This window comes from Rhinolophus ferrumequinum, chromosome 14 (genome assembly GCF_004115265.2).
Source record: "Rhinolophus ferrumequinum isolate MPI-CBG mRhiFer1 chromosome 14, mRhiFer1_v1.p, whole genome shotgun sequence".
Lineage (NCBI taxonomy): Eukaryota > Metazoa > Chordata > Mammalia > Chiroptera > Rhinolophidae > Rhinolophus > Rhinolophus ferrumequinum.
Window position 1 is genome coordinate 72,712,109 of NC_046297.1, and position 21,982 is coordinate 72,734,090.

The window sequence follows — 21,982 nt, forward strand, 5'->3', positions numbered from 1 at the left end:
CGACTGTGCGCGTGTCCGTGCTGTGTGCGCGCCCCCCTGCGGGGAAGGGGCTGCTGCGCGTGCGCATTCGCATGTCCACGTCCCCGGCCAGAGGACACTGGTTTTCGGGCACTTGGAGGGGCCCCCATCCCAGGGGTAGGCATGCCAACCAGTCCCTCCGGATGTGGAGCAGTGCAGTGTGGGGGAGACCTAGGAGCGTGGTGTCCCCACACACGAGCCCCAGCTTCGGAGGGCAGGGGGTTGGGGTGGGCGTTAGTGGGTGGACACGGTTGGGCGGAAGGTAAAATGTAGTCAATTTTATTCTCCTTAAACCACAAAATAGAGTCTTTGGTTGTACAAACATCACTAGTTACAGTCTTGCCAAGAGGTCCTGGCTGATAGCGGGCAGTTAGTCAGCAGCCAGAACTCCTGAGGGTTTCTTTAAAATGCTAACACCCATGTTAAAAGACTTGGGGCAAGGGTGGTGTTGGAGCTGGCAGGGCCCCCACCCCAAGTCCAGGGGAGGTACCCGACCCTCTAGGAGGGCACCGGGCCCAGGCCGCGGCGCCCTGGCCGCATGGGGCGGCGGCTGCTGCACAGTGTCACCTCCTCCGGGCCCATGGCATCTGGGGAGGGCCTGCCCAGAAGCACCATGGCCACCTCTCCGTCCTCCTCCTGCAGACCTGGCAGGCATAGGCATGGGAGAGAGAGTGAGGGAATGGGGGCCAAGCTCCCTGGGCGCACCCTGGGTCTGGCCTAGCAACTCACCGGGGCTGGGAGACGGTTCCAAGGACCTCAGCTCCTCAACAAAATCCGGGGACTGTGATGGAGAGAAAGGCTGGGTCAGCGCTCCACCCAGACCTGCCCGAGACCACCCATGTGAGCGTGGGTGGGGAGGCCCCACCCCAGGGAGCAGGTCTAGCCCCAGAAAGACAGGGCAGGTGCTGGAGGAGGGGACAGGGCTGGGAGACAGGTGCCGGCGGAAAGGCGGCAGGAGCTGTGCGGGCTGGCCTGCGCAAAGGCCGGCAGGGCCCGGTACCTGCATGTCATAGACAGGTCTGGAAGAAGGGAGGGCTGCGAACACCCTGTAGTCGAACTTCCTCCCAGACAAGGCCTTGAAAGGACAGCGTGAGGGGAGAGAGGCAGAGAGTGGAGGAGAAGAGTGGGATGGGGTGCAGTCTAGATCCCCACCCCCACGCCGTGGGGAGGGGTGTGGGGAAGGAAGGCAGCTGGTTCTCACCAGGCGTCCCGGGGAGGTGCTGCTCTGGGGGCCGAGGTCTGGGGAGACAAGAAGTGGGCATTGGGAGAGGTCCACGCTGCAGGCTAAACCCCCTGCTCCGTTTGGACATACAGACCTTCCAAGGGGGTGGGTGATGGGGTGGGCGCGGGCGAGGGGGCCTCAGCCAGCCGCTCCAAGGGCCCACGCTTGCTACGGCCCTCCTGGGACTTGCTGAGGACCATCTGTGCGCGGAGAGCGTCCTGCTCCAAAGACTTCATCCTGCGAAAGAGCGGGAGGCGGGGCTGGGTGGGGCGCCAGGGGCTGACGGGTGGGGCGCCAGGGGCGGGGCGCCAGGGCCTCACCTGGCTGCCCTCCACAGCGCGCGCTTCTCAGCCTCCAGGGCTCTGCGTTCGGCTGGGGACAGGGCCCGCTCCGGCACAGGAAGCTCGGGGCTCTGCACACGCAACCGTTCCTGATGGCGCCGCTCAGCTTTGGCCGTCCGCACCGGCGCGCTGCTTCCCAGGATCGGAGGGGACGCAGGACAGAGCCTGGGCCAGGCGACAGGACAGGAGGGCCAGGTGGGCGGGGCGCCGGCGGGAGGGGCACGCCTGGGACACTCTAGGTGGCGGCCAGTCACCCATCTCACCCTGCGGCAGGGCCGGGGCCGGCCCAGGACGGCTCCTCCTCAGGCTCCTCGCTGTCGGGGGCCTCCCCATCCAGGGAGAGCCCCGTGTCCACCGCCTCCCGCAGCATCTGCACCCTCTTCTGCTGCAGCTTTCGGGCTGGGGGTGGGGTGGGGTGGGTGGGTGATGCAGGTTAGTCCCCGGCCTGGCTCATCTGACCGCCTGCCCACAGTTCAGGCCATCCCCTCACCTTCCTCTTCCTGCATCTTCCGCAGATCGTCAGCACCCACCAGCGACACGCGCTTGGGGGGACCCTCGGCCTGGGGCGCCCGCACCTCCAACTCAAAGTACTTCTGCCGCTCACGGAAGGACAGCTGCTCCGGGGAGGCAGTGGGCCCAGGCGTGGGAAGCTGCGGGCAGCGGGATGGGATCCGATACCTGGGCACCAGGAGCCATCTCCCTCCTGGGGCATGCCCACAAGCCCCGCAGGCCAGGCACATGCAGCAGGGGCAGGGCGGCCACCATGTACCTGGGCAGTCGCGTCCTGGGGTGGGTGCGCGTCAGGCACAGCAGCAAAAGTCCTGTAGGCCCGCTTCACATCGGAGGGCAGCTCATCAGGGGAGGGTGGAGAGGGGGGCTGAGGGGTGAGGCTCTCCTGAGCTGTGCTGGGACAGCTGTCCTGGCTGCAGCCACCACCCACCCCACAGCTGTTCCCGCAGCCGACTGCCTCCGACCCCCAACCCCCAAGGTCCAGGGCACTCACAGCGCAGGCACCACCTCTGCCCCTGGGGGCCGGGGAGCCCCTTGGCCAGGCCTGAGCCAGTGGCTGGATCACCCCGGGTTTTGTCTGCAAAGGGCAGGAGTAGGGGCCAGAGGGGTGGATTAGGGGTTCAGGTAAGGGGTGGAGGGATGGTGGGGAAAGACAGAGAGAGAGATGGAGCCGAGGTGGGCGATGGGGTGGGTTCCCAGGGCGTGGGGCCAACACTCACCCATCTGCTCAGAAGGGGCAGAGGCCAGGAGCTGGGCTCCAAGTGGGCAGTGCTGGTGTCCACCCCCACCCTGCAGTGCCTGGCCTTCCCACGCGGCAGAACCAGGGAGCCTTGGCAGGCAGGGATGGAGTGTGTGGGACGGCCAAAGCAGACTCACACACAAGAGGACAGGCAGGGGTGAAGCAGCAAGATGGTGGAAGAGGAGGCCCTGACCGCCCAGGGGAGCCACAGGGAGCTCCCCCCCCACAAGCCTACTGTCAGCTCTGGCCAGGAAGATGCCACGGGCTGTGCCTTCCATGGGTGGCAACTGGGAGGCACTGTCCCGGCACCAATTCCCCAGAGAAGGCACTGCACACAAGTCCCCCACCCCCACCTGGTGGACTCACCTGCTGGTAACCAGGGGAGCAAGGGGCCTCAGCCATGTTCCCTCCAGCTGCCCCGGACGGGACCTGGAGGAGCCAGGAGGAGCCGGGCAGTGGGTGGGGTGAGGGTTGGGCAGGCCTGGGGCCCTAGCAGGAGTTGGGGATGGGGTGCTTGCCTTGGCAGCACAGAGGCTGGTCCTCAGATCCCTGACCTGACCACAGCCCAAGGGACGTCCCCAGACAGGCCAACACCAAGGTGTTTTCACCAAAGGCCACCGCCTGGAGTCCCTCAGCCTCTTGCCCTACCCCCACAACACGGGGGGTCAAGAGGTAGGCCTGGAGTGCACTGGACCTCTGACCCCCCCGCCCCACGTGTCTGTCTGTGGCAGTGGGCAGTCTGGAACTTCACAGAAGAAATGGGAACACAGACCAGGATGAGACCAGACAGAATAAGTGCTGGGGGCGCAGGGGGCTCTTGGGGCCCCAGGCTGAGGCCCCGTGTGCTTTGCTACAGCTACCACCTGAGTCTCACAGCTGTGAAGCCAGGGACGCCCTGACTCCTGCAGCTCTGCCTAGTGTGGTCGGAGAACACTGGACGCCCGCCCCTCCTGGGGCTTCCTGGCTAAGGCAAGGTCTGCTCAGAAGCTCCTGACCTGGCTCCTCCTGCCCCTCATTGCCTCCCGGCTCCTGAAACCCTCACCCAGAGTAGCCTCCCCTCTGCTCAGAAGTGCCAGCACCGGGTGCCCACCCGCCCACCCACCACTCACGTCCCCGTGGGCTCTCCCAGTGGCGGCTGGCTGGGCACAGCCTCTGGGAGGCTATTTATACTTCTTGGGGGAGGAATGAGGACTAAACGTCAGTCCTGCCCCACTCCCACCCCCCAGCCCAGCTGTCGGCGCTGGGCCTCTCCCCCGAACCCTGGTCTCCATGGCTCCTCGCAGCTGCTCCCGCCCGTTCTCCCCATGGCAGCTCATGCCCCATCCCACCAGCACCCTGATGGCTCTGGTGGCCTCCAGCTGTCTCTGCCCACTCCGAGCCCTCTGGGACCCCTCACCCAGTGAAGGTAAGGCAGGGGACGGGGCTGAGGCCAGGGCCATCTCAGGAGCCAGCCCCTCCTCCCTACCTCTGGTCCTCAGCTATAAGGAGGGGACGTTGGCACCTGCCTCATGGCCTGGGCAAAGGGGACAAGCCCCACGCTAAGTGGGGAGGTAGAGCTGCAGCTTGGTACCCCAGGACCCTGCAGTGCCCACCCACAGACTCTGTCCTGGGGGCCTCAGGTGAAGGAAGGGACAGGATTGACAAACAGGTAGGCAGAGGCCCGCCCACCAGCGTGAGTCAGGGACACTGACCCTCTGCACGCTGCCAGTGCTGGGCATGGTGGCCAGGGCGCGGCAGTCCAGCTGTAGGCTGTCTGGGCTCCGGCCCTAGAGAGCAGAGAGGACACAGTGCTGTGAGGAGCTATGTCTGACCTGCATGAGGCCGGCAGCTCTGAGAAGTGTGGAGTGGGCTCTCGGACAAGGCCGGCCGCTACCCTTTGGGCTGCGTCCACCCTGGCAGTGCCCAGCAGGGAGGAGCCGGCAGAGCTCAGCACCAGGGGCCAATGCACAGAGGAGCCCAGCTCGCAGGGCAGTGATGGCCCAACACTCACCGCGGCCTCCGGTCCCCACTGTGGGGTCTGTCCAGGCAGCTCTTTGTCCTGTGAGCAGAGCAGACACCGGTCAGGGACCTACGGCCTCCGACTCCCTGGCCCTGGGGCTGCCGGCCGCACACGGTTCTGACCTTGCCGGGGCCTTCGGGGCTCAACTCCCGGTCGATGGAAGAGATACTTTCCAGGCTGTTCCGGCGGCCCAGGCCTGCCGCAAAGGGGTTGGCGATGACGCCCGGGGACACCTGAGGGGGACAGTGAGCTAAAGGTGGGGGTCCCGGTCTCGAAATCACCTCCAGGGGGGCAAGCTGACCCGGCCAGGATCCACTAGCGACCACATGGCCAAGGCGCTGTGTCACTGTCCTGTGACATGGGGTAGCTGCAGGTCACGTCTACACATCATGGGCACACAGCACGTTTGGACCGTGGCAGTGCACACTCACCGGGGAACAAAAGGATAAACCAAGATGCGGGGAGCAGCCTGGCGACACAAGGTGCCTCTGGAGTCTGACACAAAGGGCAACTCAAGAGAAACACCGACGGGCTCGGGACCACAACCAGAAGGCATTCCGTCGCCCATCCAAGCCAGAAGTGGCACCCAGAGGGTGACAGTGCGTGGTCTGGCCAGAGATGGGTTTTGGTCGGGCTGTGGGTAAACACAGGTGGACAGAAACATGGGGGCGGCTCACTTCCAACCCCACAAGGGACAAAAGGGGCCACTCAGCCTCAACCAACAGAAAGAACCAGAAGGGGAAGGAGTGGCACGGTGACATAGTGGTACGGGAGATCCCTGATCGTGAACAAGGGACGCCATCAGTGTGGGCTGAAACACCCCAGCTAAAGCGATGGTTAAAAACCCCACTGGAGTGATAACCACAGGTCGGGCAGAAACCAGCCACATGGAAAGCAAGAGGAGACGGTCCCAGAAGAGAAAGAAGCTGGGATTCAAGGCTGCGAGCTTCCAGCAGGCAGAGGGACACTGTCACGACAGACGCTGGCATTTCTGAGGCTGATACAATGATTAGAAAATGTCGGCGCTAAACAAGTGGGCAGGTGACGATGGAAAGCAAAGACCACCAGAAATTTGAGAGTGGGGGGCTTAAATAGGATTCCGGTTCCGATGAGACGGGATTCAATGACAAAGCTCAGGAACTCACCTCTCAACGTCCAGAATAACTGAGTCAAAGCAGGCACGCCCGAGAGGCAGGGCCCCAGCCTGGGGAGGACGTGGCTCACAGAGGGCCTCAGTGAGAGGGAGGACACCTGGGATCTCATGTCATAGGCCACTTGAGTACAGAAGGGCTGACCAGGGGTGGATGTGCACGCACGCTTTTCAGTCACAGGGACAGCTGGATGTTAGTGTGCACACTCACGTGTGACCCCAGCCACTGAGCATATGACACGACACCCCCATGGCTCTGGGCACAGCCAGGGCCCAAATCTGGGCTTCTAAACACCCCTGTCCACTAAAAGGAACGAGTGCTCCTTGGAGAAATGTGACTCTGGGGCTGGTGGGCAAGTAGCAGATGAGCTCAGGATACCTGGCTGTGCCAGGAAGTAAGGTGCTCAAAGGCAAGGGGTTGTGTGGAGGGGCCAGAGCCACCTGGAAGCCAATTCTGGGATAACCTGAGCACTGAAACCAACAGCGCCACTGACCGTGACCTACGAAATAAAATGGGAGCCGGCGAGTCCGCACGAAGGGCACACGGATGACACATAACCTTGGGGAAGGGAAGCCTCCCCTCACAGAAAGCACGCCGACCGGTGTGTAAGGAGTGATGGGAGACAGAGCCACACGGCACCCACCGCGGTGCTGACGTCACCCTCCCACAGGGACTGAGCTGGTGGGTGAAACTCAGATGAAGAATGGGGCATTCAGACACTCTCAGAGACCTCCCCACACAATGCTTATTAATTCCAAAGGGGCAAGAGCCACTTTGCAGTGGGGAAACCTGACGATCCCACCGTGGGCACCATCAGTAATGGGACCAACCGCCATCCGGGCGTCCTGGCAGGAGGCCCGGAGAAGACAGTGTCACTTCCAAGAGAATCCTGCCAAAAATGCACCCACTCAAACTTCAGAGAAACACACAAGGTAAGTTCTACGCAGTGACGGCCTGTGCTCATCAGAAAATGAAGGTCAGAGTCAGGGGACACAGAGCGGCCACCTGGCGTGCCCTAGGCCGCGCCCTCTGCTGCAATGATGAGGCGCTACAGGGGCCTGCAACAGCTCCCTGACGTTTCTTGCCGCTTTTCTCCACATTTAAAAATATTGGCTTATATTTTTCAAGAAGAAATCATGGCAGTATAAACCGAGACTCTCACAGGTGGTGCTTACGGGGGCAGGAGATGGAGGTCAGCGTCCTCCGTGGCTGTGGGGTCCTGTGAAGGCGCACACTCACGAGACACTGAGTGTGTGGTCATCGCTAAAAACTGAAAACAATAACCCCAACTAGATGTCAAGTTGGCAGCATAACAATATGAGGCATTATTTCAAGGAACTTAAAAACACAGGATCTGAGTGCATAGCCTAAAAATCTTAAATTGCTCTCAATGCCTTGATATCAGTAATAACGTGAGTACTGAATGTTGAAATGAAATAATTATGGTAACGGTATTTAAAAACAATTTTCAGTGTGAGGAAAAGAGACAAATATAAAACCAAAAACGTCAGTAAAAAACCTGTAACGTGAAATATGAATTGACAATAACAGTACAAACTCATGATTTTTTTCTTTCTAAAAACACCCACTCCCCAGGCTCCACGTGCAGAGGCCCAGAAGCCACGAGCACTGCCCCCGCCAGCGCCGGGCGCACCACTCCCAGCGGGCTCCTCCCAGAAACGGCCGAATCCAAGGCTGGGACAGAAAGTGCAGACAGCTGGTCACATCAGAGAGCAAGGACACCATGGAATGCCAGGCATCCCCGACAAGGACACAGAAGGCCCACCCGGGGACACTGAGAGCACAGACACGATGGGACACCCTGACCCACCATCCGCACTGAAACAAGGCCAGACCACCAGTAGCCGTCCTGGGAGGTTTCCAGGGCACTAGCTTGTTGTTCGGAAAGTGGACACATGAAAGGATCCGGCATTTATTACGCCTTTCCTATAAAATCTTGTTTCAGGATAAAAAAAGTAGCTGATGCAGAAAAGAAAAGCCCTTCTGTAGAAAAATTAAAAGCAACAGGTATAGAAGGAGCAACTAACGCATTCCTCCTTAGAGCAGAAACCAAGGAAATACTGAAAAAGGAGGGGAGTCTTGATCAAAACCCAGAACTGGTTCTTTGACAAGGCTGTTGAAACATGTGAAACGTTGGCCAGTGTGACTGGCAGGAAACGGCAGAAATATGGGCTCAAGAAGGGGACATGAGTAGGGGACAAGGAGCAGGAGAGCGTCCCTCCCCTTGTCCCAAACAGTGAGGCTGAGGACTTGAGTGTCAGCCTCCTGGACGACAGTCACAGGCTATCTCCTGTCCCACCCCCAGGAATCCTGATGCGACTGTCTTCCGCTGTGCAGATGAGGAGCCAAGCCCCTCGTGAGGGCCCCAGAGCCGCAGCCACGGCAGGACAAGCGCAGGCAAGGTCTGACGGCAGTGCCACCCCACCCGCCACTGGGGGGGGGGGGTCATGGCCAGTGAGCAGGTGACACTAAGATGGGTTTGCAGAGTGAAAACAAAGTCAGGGAAACTGTTGGCAAACCATGATTGCTACAAGGGGCCGGACAGGTTAACACAGATGAGTTGAGTTGATGAAAAATGGGTGGGGGTCAAGACAGGTGAGCGCCTGCCCTGTCGGCCCCGAGGCACGGACTCCAGGCGGCCGGGGGAGGGGCCAGCGTGGCAACCTTGCTCCTCCTTTGCAGCACCCACAGGCTGGCCGGCTAGAGAAAGCCTGTGGGCTGGAGAAAGCCCAGCCCACCTGGCACAGGCCAGGACTCAAGAAAATACCTGACTGACAACAATTCTCACAGATTATAAACAGAAGCAGCCCCCTCAATTTAAAACATGTTGTAAAAGAAAGTATAGCAAATACTGAACTACAAGATGGGATGGCCCCTTAAAGTCGCATGAGGCAAGACCACTGGCACCACCACAAGGGGCAGCAGAGGGAACAGGAGGGCCTGACAGGGACAGAGACCCACAGGGCCATTCAGGCCCAGGCCACAGGGCTCCGCTAGGAGCTGAAACAAAACCACCGACCAGAATTAACAAGGGAACATGAGCAGCCTGTGAAAGTACGGGCTGGGCCCCTCACGGCGAAAGCCCCAAACTCAGAGCTGCCCACGTCCCACTCCTTTAGTTAGGAGACTCCACAGGTTCACTTGGAAGAAAAAGCACGTGAAAGCAGACTGAAGCTTTTAAGAAGGAAAAAAAAGGGGTGACCTGACCGACAAGGTGTCATCACACACCATAAAGTGACAGCTTGGCGGGACCACATCCAGCACGGCCTGGGTCACACCGACACACAGGGACTCACATGGGACCCACGAGCTCCAGTGGGGGAATGACGGTCGGCTCCGACTCCTGGGACGCATACCCACTTGCTTGAAAAGCAATTGCAGTGGATTACAAAGCTGTTTTTAAAAACAAAACTGCAGGGGGCCGGCCTGGTGGCTCAGGCGGGTGGAGCTCCGTGCTCCTAACTCCGAAGGCTGCCGGTTAGATTCCCACATGGGCCAGTGGGCAACCACAAGGTTGCCGGTTCAATTCCTCGAGTCCCGCAAGGGATGGTGGGCTCTGCCCCCTGCAACTAAGATTGAACACAACACCTTGAGCTGAGCTGCCTCCCAGATGGGTCAGTTGGTTGGAGTGCGTCCTCTCAACCACAAGGTTGCCGGTTCGACTCCCACAAGGGATGGTGGGCTGTGCCCCCTGCAACTAGCAACAGCAACTGGACCTGGAGCTGAGCTGCGCCCTCCACAACTAAGACTGAAAGGACAACAACTTGAAGCTGAACGGCACCCTCCACAACTAAGATTGAAAGGACAACAACTTGACTTGGAAAAAAGTCCTGGAAGTACACGCTGTTCCCCAATAATAAAGTCCTGTTCCCCTTCCCCAATAATAAAAAAAAAAATCTTAATAAAATAAAATTTAAAAAAAACACAAAAAACTGCACAACTACTAGAAGAAAGTACAGTGGTACCTCGCTTTTTGAACGTCTCCGTTGACGAACATTTTGGTTTATGAACGCCGTAAATATTATGGATCTATGGTATCACTAGACAGTAAAATTCATGGCAAATTTGCAGTTTTAGGGGTTGATTTTAAAGGTCTGGAACGGATTAATCCATTTTGTATTACTTTCTACGGAGAAACCATGCCTCAGTTTTCGAACGTTTCAGAACTCGAGTGGTCTTCCAGAACGGATTACGTTCAAAAACCGAGGTACCACTGTATAGGACAGTGTTTTTGCCTTCTTACAGTGAAGTTTTCGCAAGCAGAAACCAAACTTAGAAGTCATAAAGGAAAAGATGAGAAGACTTAATTCATAAAAAAACTTAAATTTCTGTAACTCCAAAGACACCATTCTTAAAAAAGCAAGTGACAAAAACATTTGCGATGCACATAAGATGGACACAGGATGTAAAACAGTAACGGCACATGACGTGATTAAAGCAGACGTAGCCCAAGCAAAGGACACAGTGACGATGGCACCGCCTGCCAGGCCCCGGAGGCAGGAGTCCGCGCCTCCGGACAGGAGCGGTGGGCAGGGCGCTTCCCACAGAAACAGCCCCAACGGCACAGCTGGGCCCCGAGCTTGCTGGCTGGCGCACTGGGACACCGGAGAGGACAGGCACACAGCGACACTGGGAACGACTGGCAGATGCAGTAAGTGAATGGGCCACCACCAGAAAAGCCACCATGAGGCCTGTGTGGCCCCCTGGAACTTGGGGACACACCACCCTTTTCAGGACGTTTGAACCCATCACCACGAAGCCACATGTATTCTCTCTCTTTGAATAAAAAAAAGGTTTTAAAATAGTAAACTTACTAAGAAACTTTTAAATAGGTAAACAGAAGCCAAACCCCTCACAGGGACCACGTAGCCCAGGACTTAGGACCTATGAGCAGTTCTTCCCCAAAAACCACCCGAGTCCCTGTGAGGACGCAGGAAGGCGGGGCAGCATGGTCTCCAGCCCGGTGTCCGGCCCTGGAGTGAAGGACACAAGTACCAACCCCACTCCCCTTCAGAAGACACACACGGGACGAGCAGCCACCCCTGCAGGCACAGGGTGGCACGTGTCACATCCCAAAGGTCCACTGCAGATGGGCCAACCCAAGGTGACCACCCGTCCCACAGGTCCTGCCAGCGAGGATGCCCTTAAGGCAGGGCTGAGTGGGCCGTAGGCAGACGAGCCCCATCACTCATGCTGCGGCATGCCAGGGACAGCGCTAGAGAAGAAAAGAATGACACAGCGTGATCCCGAGCAGAGGGGAAGCCAGAGGCAGAGGCCTGGCTTGCCCAGGATATGGGCCAGGCCAGGTGGCAGGCCTCAGGAGGCGCCCAGTCGTGGCCCTGGCAGCTGACACTTCGTCCAGGGCGCTGGGAGGGAGGCAGCTAGGTCCCCCCACATGCCCCACCTGGCTGCCGCTTGCAGAAAGGAGATGTGGACAGCTGAGCAGGACTGCCTGGGTAAGCTGCGTGGGTCCCCATCCTGTCCTGGCCTAGTGGTCACACTCTACAGGTGTTGCCCACCTGCAGGCAGGCGGCTGGTTCAACCTCTTCTAGGGCCACGCACGCCACCTGTTCCCGTGCCTCATCCGACCTGGGCCAGGGCCTGCGCACCATGAGCAGGTGGTGCGGACCATGGCCTGGCAGGGCCGTGACCCACAGCTGCCCCCTCGGCGGAGTAGCAATGGCTGAGCTTCCCAGGCTCGGGGCCCAAGGATCAGCTGTGCAGGCCCACAGGGGTCGGCTCACTAGGACCCCCATAGCCGGTACTGGGGGCACTGACCTCGGAGGCAGGGCTGGTGCTGGTGTCAAAGCCGTCGCACACGAGCACGGTGAGGGTGTCGCCCGCGCCGCGCAGCAGCTGCACGGCCTCGCCATGCGTGAGCCCCAGCAGGCTCTGCTGGTTCACCTCCAGCAGCCGCAGCCCCACGCGCAGGCGGCCATCGCGCCCGGCTGCCCCCGTGGGGCTCACCTGCAGGGACACGAGGCCCCGCAGTGAGGACCCGCCTGCCTGGTGCCCCTTCTCCGCCCCACTGGCCGGTGGGCAGGCCTGGCTGGCCGCAGCCCTCACCTTGGAGATGAAGATGCCCTCGTCGGTGGGGTCGCAGGGGTTGCCCGCGTGGCCCTTGGCACCCCCGCGGATGCTGACGCCCAGCTTCTCTCCAGGGGCCTTCTGGATGCAGAGCTCCCGCATGCCCGGGGGCGCCGGGTCCCTGCGCACCAGCAGGAGCAGCTCCAGGCAGGGCCGCAGCAGGGCGCTAACTGCCTCCTGGTGTGTGGCACCCCGCAGGTCCTGCCCATTCACGGCCAGGATACGGTCCCCGACCCGAAGGCCGCTGCGCGCAGCCAGGCCCCGAGGGAGCACCTGTGGGGAAGGGCAGGATCCAGTGGGCGGGGCCTTGGGGCCCCACACCTGGGTGGGCCTGTTTGCACAGAGGCTCCCGCAGGGCCCCCTCTACCTTGGAGATGAACACGCCAGGCTCCTGGACTCCAAACGGGTGGCTGGAGTGGTCAGAGCCCCCGACAATGCTGAGCCCCAGTGGGCCCCCAGCTCTTGGCAGGCAGATCTCCTGGGGACAAGAAAGGGCTTGAGGGACTGGCTGGGAAAAGCCCTGCCAGAGCAGCAAAGGGGCACTTCTCCAGTCCGGAGGGTGTGTGGGCCCAGGGTGGCTGCAGCCATGTCATCAGGGATGGGGGCGTCCCTACTGGGCGCTGGGAGGCTGCGCTGGGTGCACGGGGGAGCACGGGGAAAGAACCTACACTAGGGAACAGGGCCCCGCAGTCCTGGGGTTTGAGCCCCTGCTCCCCCTCCTGGAGCTGTATGGATGTGGGGGGCAGGCCAGGAGGGCTGGGATCTTACCTCCACTGGATATGGCCCCTCTAGGGTGGCGGCCAGCAGGCTGGGGGCAAGCCTCAATGGCCCGGGATCCCCAGGGGCAGCAGTGACCACAGGGGTGGCGGCAGCAGCGGGGGGTAGCGGAGCGTGTGGTGGGGGACTAGGGGAAGGGGGCACCCCAGCCTCCCGCTCCAGCAGCAGGGCGATGGTGGGGGACGTAGCGGTCAGCAGGGAGACGGCGTGATCGTGCCGGGCCTCAGTCATGTCCACCCCGTTGATCTGCAAGAGTGCGGCCGGTCAGGGGCTCTGCAGGGCTCTGCAGGGGGGGGTAGCTGACAGGCCCCGTGCCCCCCACTCACCGAGAGGACGCGGTCGCCGACTTGCAGAGTGCCGGCCCGGTGGGCAGCGCCCCCCTCAGCGATGCGGGAGATGAAGATGCCCTGTGGGGAGAGGGGCGGGGAGGTGAGCCAAACAGTGGCGCGGCCGGGGGTTACCACCGGCTGCCCCTGCCCGCTTACCCCATCGCCAGCTCGGTAGGGCGTGGAGCCTTTCCCTCCAGCAATGCTGAAGCCCAGGCCCTTCTCGCTGCGCACCAGGCAGGCCACGTGGCGCTGTCGGAGGGGCCCAGGGGTCTCGGGCAGGGGCAGGCGCAGGCCACCAAGCCGCCGTTCCCGCGGGCTGTAGTCATCCTCAGGCCGCAGAGGCGTGACAGTGACCGCGTTCTCGGGTTCCACCATGCGCTCCCGCCACAGCCGCATGTGCACAGTGGTGCCCGCCCCTCTCAGCGCCTCCACGGCCTGGTGGTGCTCAGCGTCCTGCAAGGCCACCCCGTTCACCTGCAGACGGCAGCACGTGTCAGAGCAGGCCACGGCCACGAAGCCTCCGCACACAGCCCGCCAGGGATGGGAGAGCAGGGGACAGGACACAGGGCTCCTGGGGGGCTGCCTGTGGGTCCCGCCCCCGTCTGCAACCCCAGGGCCAGGACACAAGGTGCCTGAAGGGAGCAGGCGGCACCCCTCAAACTGGCCCACACCTGAGTCCCCTGTCCTGGAGACCCCCTGCCCCGTGCCCATCAGCTGAGCAGCCCCACAGCCCAGGACACCTGGGGTTTCTAGGGTCTCTGCCCGCAATAGCGTCAGCCCCACCTGGACAAACACCCACAAGCTCCTGAGGTACCTGCCAGGGTTTGGTGGCTGGGTGCTCAGACAGGAGCTCCGGGGCAGGAGTCAAACCCCCAGCCCAGACCCACTAGAGGTCCAACTGCTTCCTAGCCAGCCCCCAGGAGCAGCACCACCCAGTGGCCACAGCCAGCACCTGCCCAGATGGGGGTCTGTGCCTCGGGGGCTGGCAATGGGCCTCCTGAACCTCAGGCTCACGGGCTCCACACCTCGCCTGGGTCCAGCGCTCGGGGAGCCCATCTACTGCAGGGGAGGCGGCCGAGTGCCGACAGCGGGCATGGAGGCCGGGGCTGCGGACTCACCTCGAGGAGCTTGTCGCCCACGCGGACCCCAGCCCGGGCTGCAGGGCCTTCCTCAGACACCCGAGAGATGAATATGCCCTAGAGGGTGAGCAGGAGCTGAGCCCGAGGGCATTGGCACAGCAGCCCTAGACCCAGGGAGTGGGGAGGCGTAGTGGGCCTGGGCAGTCAGGGGCGGGACTCGGGCCACTGCGGGCCCACATGCCAGGGAGCTAGAGGGCACAGGGCAACCGCCAGAAACGGCCTTCAACCCAAACCCAGCAGAGGCAACTAGGCTGCAGGCAGGGCTGCCCTCTGGGGCACCCTCCAACACCAAGCTCCCACCCAGGTTCAAGTCCAGTCCCAGCAGCAGTCAGCGCATGAGGGTGGGACCCAGGACTCAGGGTCTGAGAGCATGTGAGTATCCTGGGGCAGGGAGCCAGGTTCGAGGGAAACACCCCACAGGAAGCTGTGAGGTCTGAAGGTGCCCCAGAAAGCCTCATGGGAAATGGCAGAGGTGCTGGGAGAGGGTGGCTGGCGGCGACAGCTCCTCACCTCGTCATCCCCCTTGTAGGGGGTGGAGCCTTTGCCGCCTGCGATGCTGATGCCCAGGCCCCCCGTCTGCCGCACGATGGTAAGCATCAGCTGCAAACAGAACAGACCCATGGTGTGGCTGTTATGGGCCCAGCAGGGACAAGGGAGGGCCCAGTCCTCTCCAGTAACTCTTCTGCCAGGACCGGCTCGGGCGTGACAGAAGAGCTGCAGGAGGCGGGCATCGCTGGGCAGAGTGCAGCGGCCCAGGGCTCAAGGGAGTGCAGCCCAGAAGAGGTGCCCGCCTATGGGTGACGAGGCCTGAGGCCCTGCAAACAGGGTGGAGAGGCGGGAAATGCCCCAGCACCCCTGCCAAGACCAGCCGCCCTGCCTAGAGGCCAGCACTGTCCCCTTCCCTCTGTACCAGAGGGTCAGCAGGTCCCTCGGGGACATGGTGGCCCCAGGCCCCCAACTCTAAGGCAGCAGGCAGGAGCTCTGGTGGGAGGGGGTCTGCACAGGAGCGAGGGGTAGGTGGTGGGAGAGCCCGCAGCCCGCGAAGCGCGGCGCAGAGCAGAGCAGCGAGCGAGTACAGACCTCTTCCTCCTCAATGCGAGCGGGCTCTATCAGCAGGTTATTGGCCTGGTCAAACGACACCCCCTGTTAGGACAGGACCAGCGAGGGGCATGCAGGTGAGCCGCCACCTCGCCCGGCCCACTGCCAGCAGAAAGGAAAGACCACACCAAGCTCCCGCAGCCTGAGCACCGGCCCCTCGTCCCCTCCAGTCGAGGCATGTGACTGCTGCCGTCACCAACCCTCCACACAGGGCCAGCGCGGCTGGTCAGGGGGGCCCCACCATCCAGACCCCCGCAACTGTCACGGCATCACACCCATGCTCAGGTAAGACCCACTGAAGTGTCAGACACATAGGGGTGATGTGGGGGACAGGGTGTCCTCCGGGAGCAGGTAGGATCCCCGTGTGGGCCCATGAGGGCCACCTGAGGGCCAGGGAAAGCCCAGCCCTGAGAAGGGTCTGAAAAAGCAGAAGAGACTGGGCAGCAAGAGGGTGGTGGCCAGCCCCCCGAGATGGGGCTGCAAGGCCAGCAGGAGCCCCTGGGTCCAGCCCCTGGGGGGGGGTGGAGTTAGCAGCCCTTCAGGACAAGGTGTCAGCAGCCCTCCATTGCCAGCCAGTGTTAAGACACAGTCCAGACCTGCCATGAGCGAGTCCAGAAATCGTCGCCCACGCAGGCCTGGGGGCTGAGCGAGGGACAGCGCTAACGCAGCGTGAAGGCCAGGCGGGTGACGGGGTGAGACGCACCTTGACAGAGGGTGCAGAGGCCACGGCCTCCTCGTCGTCTTCCTCGTCTTCCGCATCCTCTGCCCGAGTAGCCCAAGGAGTGTGCGGGCCGTTGTGGCAGCCCCCAGACCCTGCCAAGCCCTGGCCGTCTGGCTGTGTTCCCTGCAACAGGGCCACCACAGCCTCCGGCTGGGGCAGCCTGGACACCCTGAAGTGCTTCTTGTAGTGGGGCGTGTCCTTACGCATGAGCCGCTGCCTCCCCGCAGGCAGGGGCCAGGGGGCCTCCAGGGGCCCCTCCTCACTGTCACCATCTTCCCCCGGAGGCAGCAGCAGCGTGTCCTCGGCAAAGCGCACTGTGGGCTGCAAGGGGCTGAGCATGAGGGCACAGGCCGTGCCCAACCCCAGGGGCGCCTGCCGAGCAGGAGGCTGCAGACAGGGGCTCCCTGCTGCTCGAAGGGCACTGCCTGGCCCTCAGCGCTGAGAAGGCCGGGGACAAGGACCCTTCCCACCCACGCACAGTACTCGGAGCAGCCCCGTGCTGGAAACACCATCAGGACTGGGAAAAGGACCCCAGGGGACACAGGGGACAGTCCACAGGGGGCGTGCAGTGATGAACGTGGGAGGGCCTCAACCACGTGCAGCCTGGCTGTGGGACAGAGACCCCACCACCCACCCGCTCCATCCCTGCCTGGGCCCCAGCTCAGCTCCAGACGGGAGTGGCCCACCTGCACACCTGCTTGGGAGGAGGGAAGGGTAGGCGCAGGGGCGAGTGGCCCCCACTTCCAGGCAAGTGGCCTCTAAGGCCGGCCTCACCTCCTCATAGGTCTCCTCTGTGGCCTCCTCCTGGGCAGCCAGTGCGGCATCCTGCTGGCTCAGCGCTTCTGCCTCAGCCGGCAGGACCTCAGGCTCAGCCTGGGAGGCTGTGCTGGTGGACAGGTGTGAGTCCTCACTCAGGCCAGACTCGGCGCTTAGCCTCTTGTCCTGCGTAGGGGTCAGATGGCAGGTCAGGCCACCCACCACCCCTGGGCTTCCTGCTGCCCGCCCGGCTGCCCAGGCCCTGCAGAAAGGGGTGGGGTCTGTGCTCAGGCCTCAGCCTCTTTGTCCCGGTGTACAAAGAGCCACAGCGCTTCGGCCCAGTCACTCAAAAGTCTTTCTGAAAACATCAGAAAAACAGAGAGGGAAGTTCCCAAGAGTACGCCAGCCTGAGGAAGACCAGGTACCCTGATGTGAGCACAGCTCCCTAAGGCCATGCACTGCAGACACAGGCCCGGTCGTGTCCCCCAGGTGCCAAGTGCCCTGCTGCATCCCAGGGGCCCTGAAGCTTCCCCTGTTGCTGGAAGCTTCTGAACGAGCAGACGTGGGCCTGCCTGGCTTTAACCCCAGCCCGCTTCACAGAAGCTGGTGACGCCCACGCCAGCTAGGTGGACATCTGAGGAACACAGCAGCTCACAGGCCCAGATCCCTGCTCCCTGTGCCACCAAGGGCACGACCGCCTCTGGGTTCTCCCACGCTCCTGCCCCAGCACCCGTCACCCAATGCAGCCCTGCCCTGCATGAGGACACAGTAAGCTGGGCCCTGTGCCCACCCAGAGCCCTCATAGCCCCACACACAGGGCTCCTGAGGGGAAAGGCTGCGGGGCTAGGCTCCCCCTGCACCCACATGCCCCACAGGCACCTCCTCCAAGGCTGAGGGAGGCCGGGGGTTGGGCCTGCAGGAGGCTTCGTTCCGTCGCTCTTCCACACCCCTCTTCATCACCTTGAGCTCGCTGGGGTGAGGTGTGGCCCGGCGCTGCAGGCCCTGCAGTGGGCACAGGGGTGAGGGGTGGGTAGGCAGGGGTCAGGTAGGGGTGGTAAGGAGGCGACCCGCCCAGGGACCCCACCCCCCCATACCGGCTTCTCTGCAGCAGCCTCCTCGGCATCCTCGTCGCCCGCAGGGGCCCCCAGGAACTTGATGACGCTGACTCGGCTGAGTGGGGCGTCACTCCAGCTCTCCGAAGGGCTGCTTCGCTGCTCCGGGTCCTCTGCAGGAGAGCTCGTCAGACCTGGGCCGGGCCCGAGGCCACGCCCACCCCTGGGCCACGCCCCCAGCTGACAGCAACCTACCGAGGCTGGGCGGGGGCTGCTGGGGCAGCAGGTAGCAGGTGAGCACCTTCTCGCCAGTCTGGGCATCGTCCTCGGTCTGGAACCGGAGCATGGGCTGCGCCTGGTTCTCCGCCAGCCACAGGGCCTTGAGGTTGAGGTGCGTGAGTGCGAACGGCAGACTCTGCAGCCTGGGGGCCGGCGGGCACGGTCAGCTCAGTGGGGCCAGTGGCACGTCAGCTCAACGAGGCTGGGCAGGGCAGTGCACTTACCGGTTCCCGGCCACATCCAGCACGTGCAGCTCAGCTGTGTGGGCGAGCTCAGGCGGTAGTACGGCCAGGCGGTTATCCCTCAAGGAGAGGACGCTGAGCGCCACACAGCCCCCAATCTCGGGCGGCAGCACCTCCAGGCGATTCCGGTCCACGTTGAGGTTGGTCAGCTTGCTCAGCTTCCCCAGGGAGCGGGGTAGGGCCTGGCCGGGGGGAAGGAGGGTCAGAGGTCGGCAGAAGCTGGCTGGAGGTACGCAGAAGGGAGATGACAGCCCCTTGGGGCAGTCTCTACCCCGCAACCCCACCAGCACTGGAACCCTCATGCCTGGACCTACCGTCAGCAGGTTCTCAGTGAGGATCAGCTCAGACAGGTTCTCACAGTCCCCAATGGCCTCAGTCACCTCACACAGGCGGTTCTGGTCCACCTTCAGGATGGACAGCTGCTTCAGCTGGCCTGGTGTTGGGGTGACATGGTGACAGGGCTGAGTGGGGTGGAGGGCTGGCTGCTCCTCGCCCTGCCTACCCCCAGGTCCGCGCACATCCTGCTGGCAACTGGCCTGGCCATGCCCACTGCTCCTTCATGCTTTACTGCTCAGCCCTCAAAATGAGCTGCCAGCCCTACCCCCAGGCCCCAGCTCAACTGCAGCCTGACCCCTCCTCAAGGATTCCTCCCAGCACCTGGGCCGGTACTGACCAATGCCATCCGGAAGCCGCTGCAGCAGGTTCTGAGACAGCAGCAGGTCAGTGAGCAGCACCAGCCCCCCCAGCTCCGCGGGCAGTGCTTCCAGCCGGTTCTCCGACACATCCAGGCATACCAGCCGCCGCAGGTTCCCGAGCTCCTGAGGGTGGGCACAGAGGGTCAGGGCACTGCAGGGCAGGAGGTGGGGTGGCCACACCCTCACTCACCGGAGGCAGTGCCGACAGCTGGTTCCGGTCTAGCCACAGCTCACGCAGGTTGGGCAGAGCTCCCAGAGTGTCAGGCTGCAAGAACAGAACGGACAGAGTGACAGCCAAGGTTCACCTGCCCTCCCTGGCCCTGCCCTGCCCACGATGGCCCCGCGCTCTCCGCACCAGCACTTCCAGGTCATTGCCTCCCAGATCCAGCTGTTCCAGCTTGACCAGGAAAGACAGAGACCTGCATAGGAAACAGAGCAAGTTTCATTTCGGCCTCACAGCCCGAAGCCCCAGGTCTGCAGCCTTAGCTAGCTGCTGGCGGGGCGCCTGAGCCCACTCACGCAGGCAGCGACTTGAGCAGGTTCTCCCGGAGCTCCAGGGTCACCAGGTTGGCGAGGCTGCGAGAAAAGACCAGGGTGGGTCATGAGGGAGGCAGGGGCGGCACGGAAAGGGGCAGGAGCAGGGCTGAGCCAGACCCCCCAGGACACTCACTTGCCCACGTCCCCAGGTAGCGTTTGCAAGGACACATCATTCAGGGCGAGGTGGGCCAGGCTGCGCAGCTGGGTGAAGCCTTCAGGGAGCCTATGCCAGAGGAAGGGGGGCCTCAGGCTCCAGGCCAGAGCTTCGGGACCTGACACACCCCACTACCGCCCCCACCGTGGCCACCACCCACCTGGACAAGGGGTTCCCGCTGAAGTCGGCAATCTCCAGGGCCTTGCAGAACTTGATGCTCTCAGGAATCTCAGGGATGTCTGTGACAAGAGAGATCAGTATGGAGAGAGGCCCGTAGCCTCTAGGAGTTCCGAGTCCTTCCTGCCACCCCTCAGGCTCCGCCCCAGACCCGCCCCGGGCTCCACACCGTTCCGGGACACGTCCAGCTCCACCAGCTGCATGAAGTTAGCCACCTCGGGGGGCAACCGCTGGATCTCGTTGTCACTCAGGCCCAGTTTGCGCAGGTTCAGCAGCCGAAAGAAGGGCTGTGGGCAGGGGTGGGGTCATGGGGGCAAGCCTGCAGCAGAGGGCCCTCCAGAATAGACACAAGTTCACAGGTCATGGGTCCCCTGAGCCTGTCTGCTCCAGGCCACAGAGTAACCCGGGATCCTGCCACATCAACCCTCTGCTGCAAGAAAAGCAAGGAGGGAACAATGTGCACACACACCTCACTACACCTGAATCCCTGACTATCAGCTCCAGGTCTCTTCGTGTCCCCTCAGGTGAGTTCCCTGTTGCCATCTTGCCACAGGGTTGACCGCAGGTGCTCAAATCTTAGCCGAGAAGTTCCCTCCTCCTGACTTGGCCAGTCCCTGTTCCCTGCCCTGTAAGTTCTCTCAGGACTCCACCCACCACCTGAATCACCTCTACCCCCCCACTTAGCAGGTGAACCCTCCAGGGTGGTTTCTGCTACTGCACCCCAACAACCAGCCAGCCCCAGGTCCGTGGCAAGATTCTGACAATCACAAACAAAGTAATGAAAACAGTAAAGCGCCACAGATGCATGTGGTGCTGTGTGCACAGGCCGCAGGCCATGTGTGGGACGGGGAGAAGACAACACAGCCCTAGCGTCCTCCAAGTCCAGAGTGCAGCCACACCCTTTACAGTGGCATGCAGCCCCCACTTAGCACCTTGTTTCCAAAAAGGAAATCCTTTCATGACTTGCTTCCTTTAGCCTCTTCTCCACAGGGGCCTTAGGAGAAGGAAAGCAAGCTGACCCAAAGGAACAGCACGAGGTGGACAGAATGCCGACCAGACAGGGACAAGCACCTTGGGGAGGGAGGGGCTCCCCTACCCACCCCAGCACCCCGGAGGAAGAGGAAGCAGTTCAGAGAGAAGGCTGGGCTTCCACCTCCAGGGCAGCTCAGTAAGTTTGTATTAACTACTGGCCAGGTTCACCTTCCACCCTGACCTCCCCCACAGCGGTCAGTTTGTGGCTCCTCCTCTAGGCTGTGACCATCCCCACCCCCAAGCAGGCAGCTGATGACCATGGCCACCTGGTGCCGGTGATGGGTGAGGAGGGTGGGGCTGGCCTGGGTGGGGCTCTGGCCAGTAAGAACCAGCAGGGCCGGCTGGAGGTGCCCCGCCCGGGCCAGGCCTGCCTAGGACTCGGACCAGCGGGCAGGCCGACCGGCCGACAGCGGCGAGCGCTGGGCCGGGCGGCCGCTCACCTTGGGCAGCTCGCGCAGCTGGTTGGCGTCGAGGAGCAACTCCTCCAGGCTGCGGCTGTAGCGGTAGATCTCCTCCGGCACGGCCTGCAGCGAGCAGTGTCGCTTGTCCACCGACTCCACGTGCCGGTTGCAGCGCCACAGCGGGATGCACTTGAGCATGGTGCGGGCGGGCAGGCGCGCGGCGCGGGCTCAGGCTCAGGCTCGGGCTCCGGGAGGGGGGCGGGGCTCGGCCCGCATGAGCGCCGGGACGGCCGCGACCGGGAGGGAGGGGCGGGGGGCGGCCCGGGCCGCGGCGGCGCTGGGCCCGGCCCGCGCTCGGAACGCTAGGAACGCTCGGACCGCGGCGGCCTGGGCGGGGGGCGCGGCCCGGCCGGCACTCAGACTCTCAGAAGGTGGCGGAGGCGGCGGCGGTCCCGCATCCCGCCCGCTCGCACGCCCCGGCCCGTCTGCTCATCCGCAGCTGTGC

At 62.7% G+C, this 21,982-nt stretch overlaps 1 protein-coding gene across 7 annotated transcripts; it reads right to left on the minus strand.

The window, feature by feature from the left end:
- Positions 1 to 281: 281 nt before the first annotated feature.
- On the minus strand, positions 282 to 21,777 carry SCRIB (scribble planar cell polarity protein). 7 transcript variants are annotated; one of them, XM_033126206.1, is made up of 38 exons: positions 21,517 to 21,777; positions 20,214 to 20,331; positions 20,028 to 20,106; positions 19,847 to 19,936; positions 19,696 to 19,752; positions 19,532 to 19,595; positions 19,367 to 19,441; positions 19,155 to 19,299; positions 18,796 to 18,914; positions 18,464 to 18,663; positions 18,216 to 18,382; positions 18,003 to 18,133; positions 17,788 to 17,910; positions 16,927 to 17,094; positions 16,135 to 16,473; positions 15,414 to 15,476; positions 14,844 to 14,933; positions 14,313 to 14,390; positions 13,351 to 13,668; positions 13,192 to 13,272; positions 12,857 to 13,111; positions 12,456 to 12,566; positions 12,068 to 12,361; positions 11,780 to 11,968; positions 4,952 to 5,062; positions 4,821 to 4,868; positions 4,522 to 4,596; positions 3,197 to 3,259; positions 2,585 to 2,668; positions 2,351 to 2,458; positions 2,072 to 2,231; positions 1,845 to 1,980; positions 1,561 to 1,746; positions 1,335 to 1,477; positions 1,220 to 1,257; positions 1,019 to 1,093; positions 748 to 799; positions 282 to 662 (listed from the first exon to the last, which is right to left on the minus strand). In XM_033126206.1, exons 1-38 carry the CDS (start codon positions 21,673 to 21,675, stop codon positions 517 to 519), a joined length of 4,938 nt encoding a protein of 1,645 aa, XP_032982097.1. In that variant the 5' UTR covers positions 21,676 to 21,777; the 3' UTR covers positions 282 to 516. The 7 variants fall into 7 exon arrangements, with proteins under 7 accessions (XP_032982097.1, XP_032982094.1, XP_032982098.1 ...); XM_033126203.1 differs by having other exon boundaries at positions 2,351 to 2,668; positions 15,414 to 15,458; XM_033126207.1 differs by lacking the exon at positions 2,585 to 2,668.
- Positions 21,778 to 21,982: the final 205 nt, after the last annotated feature.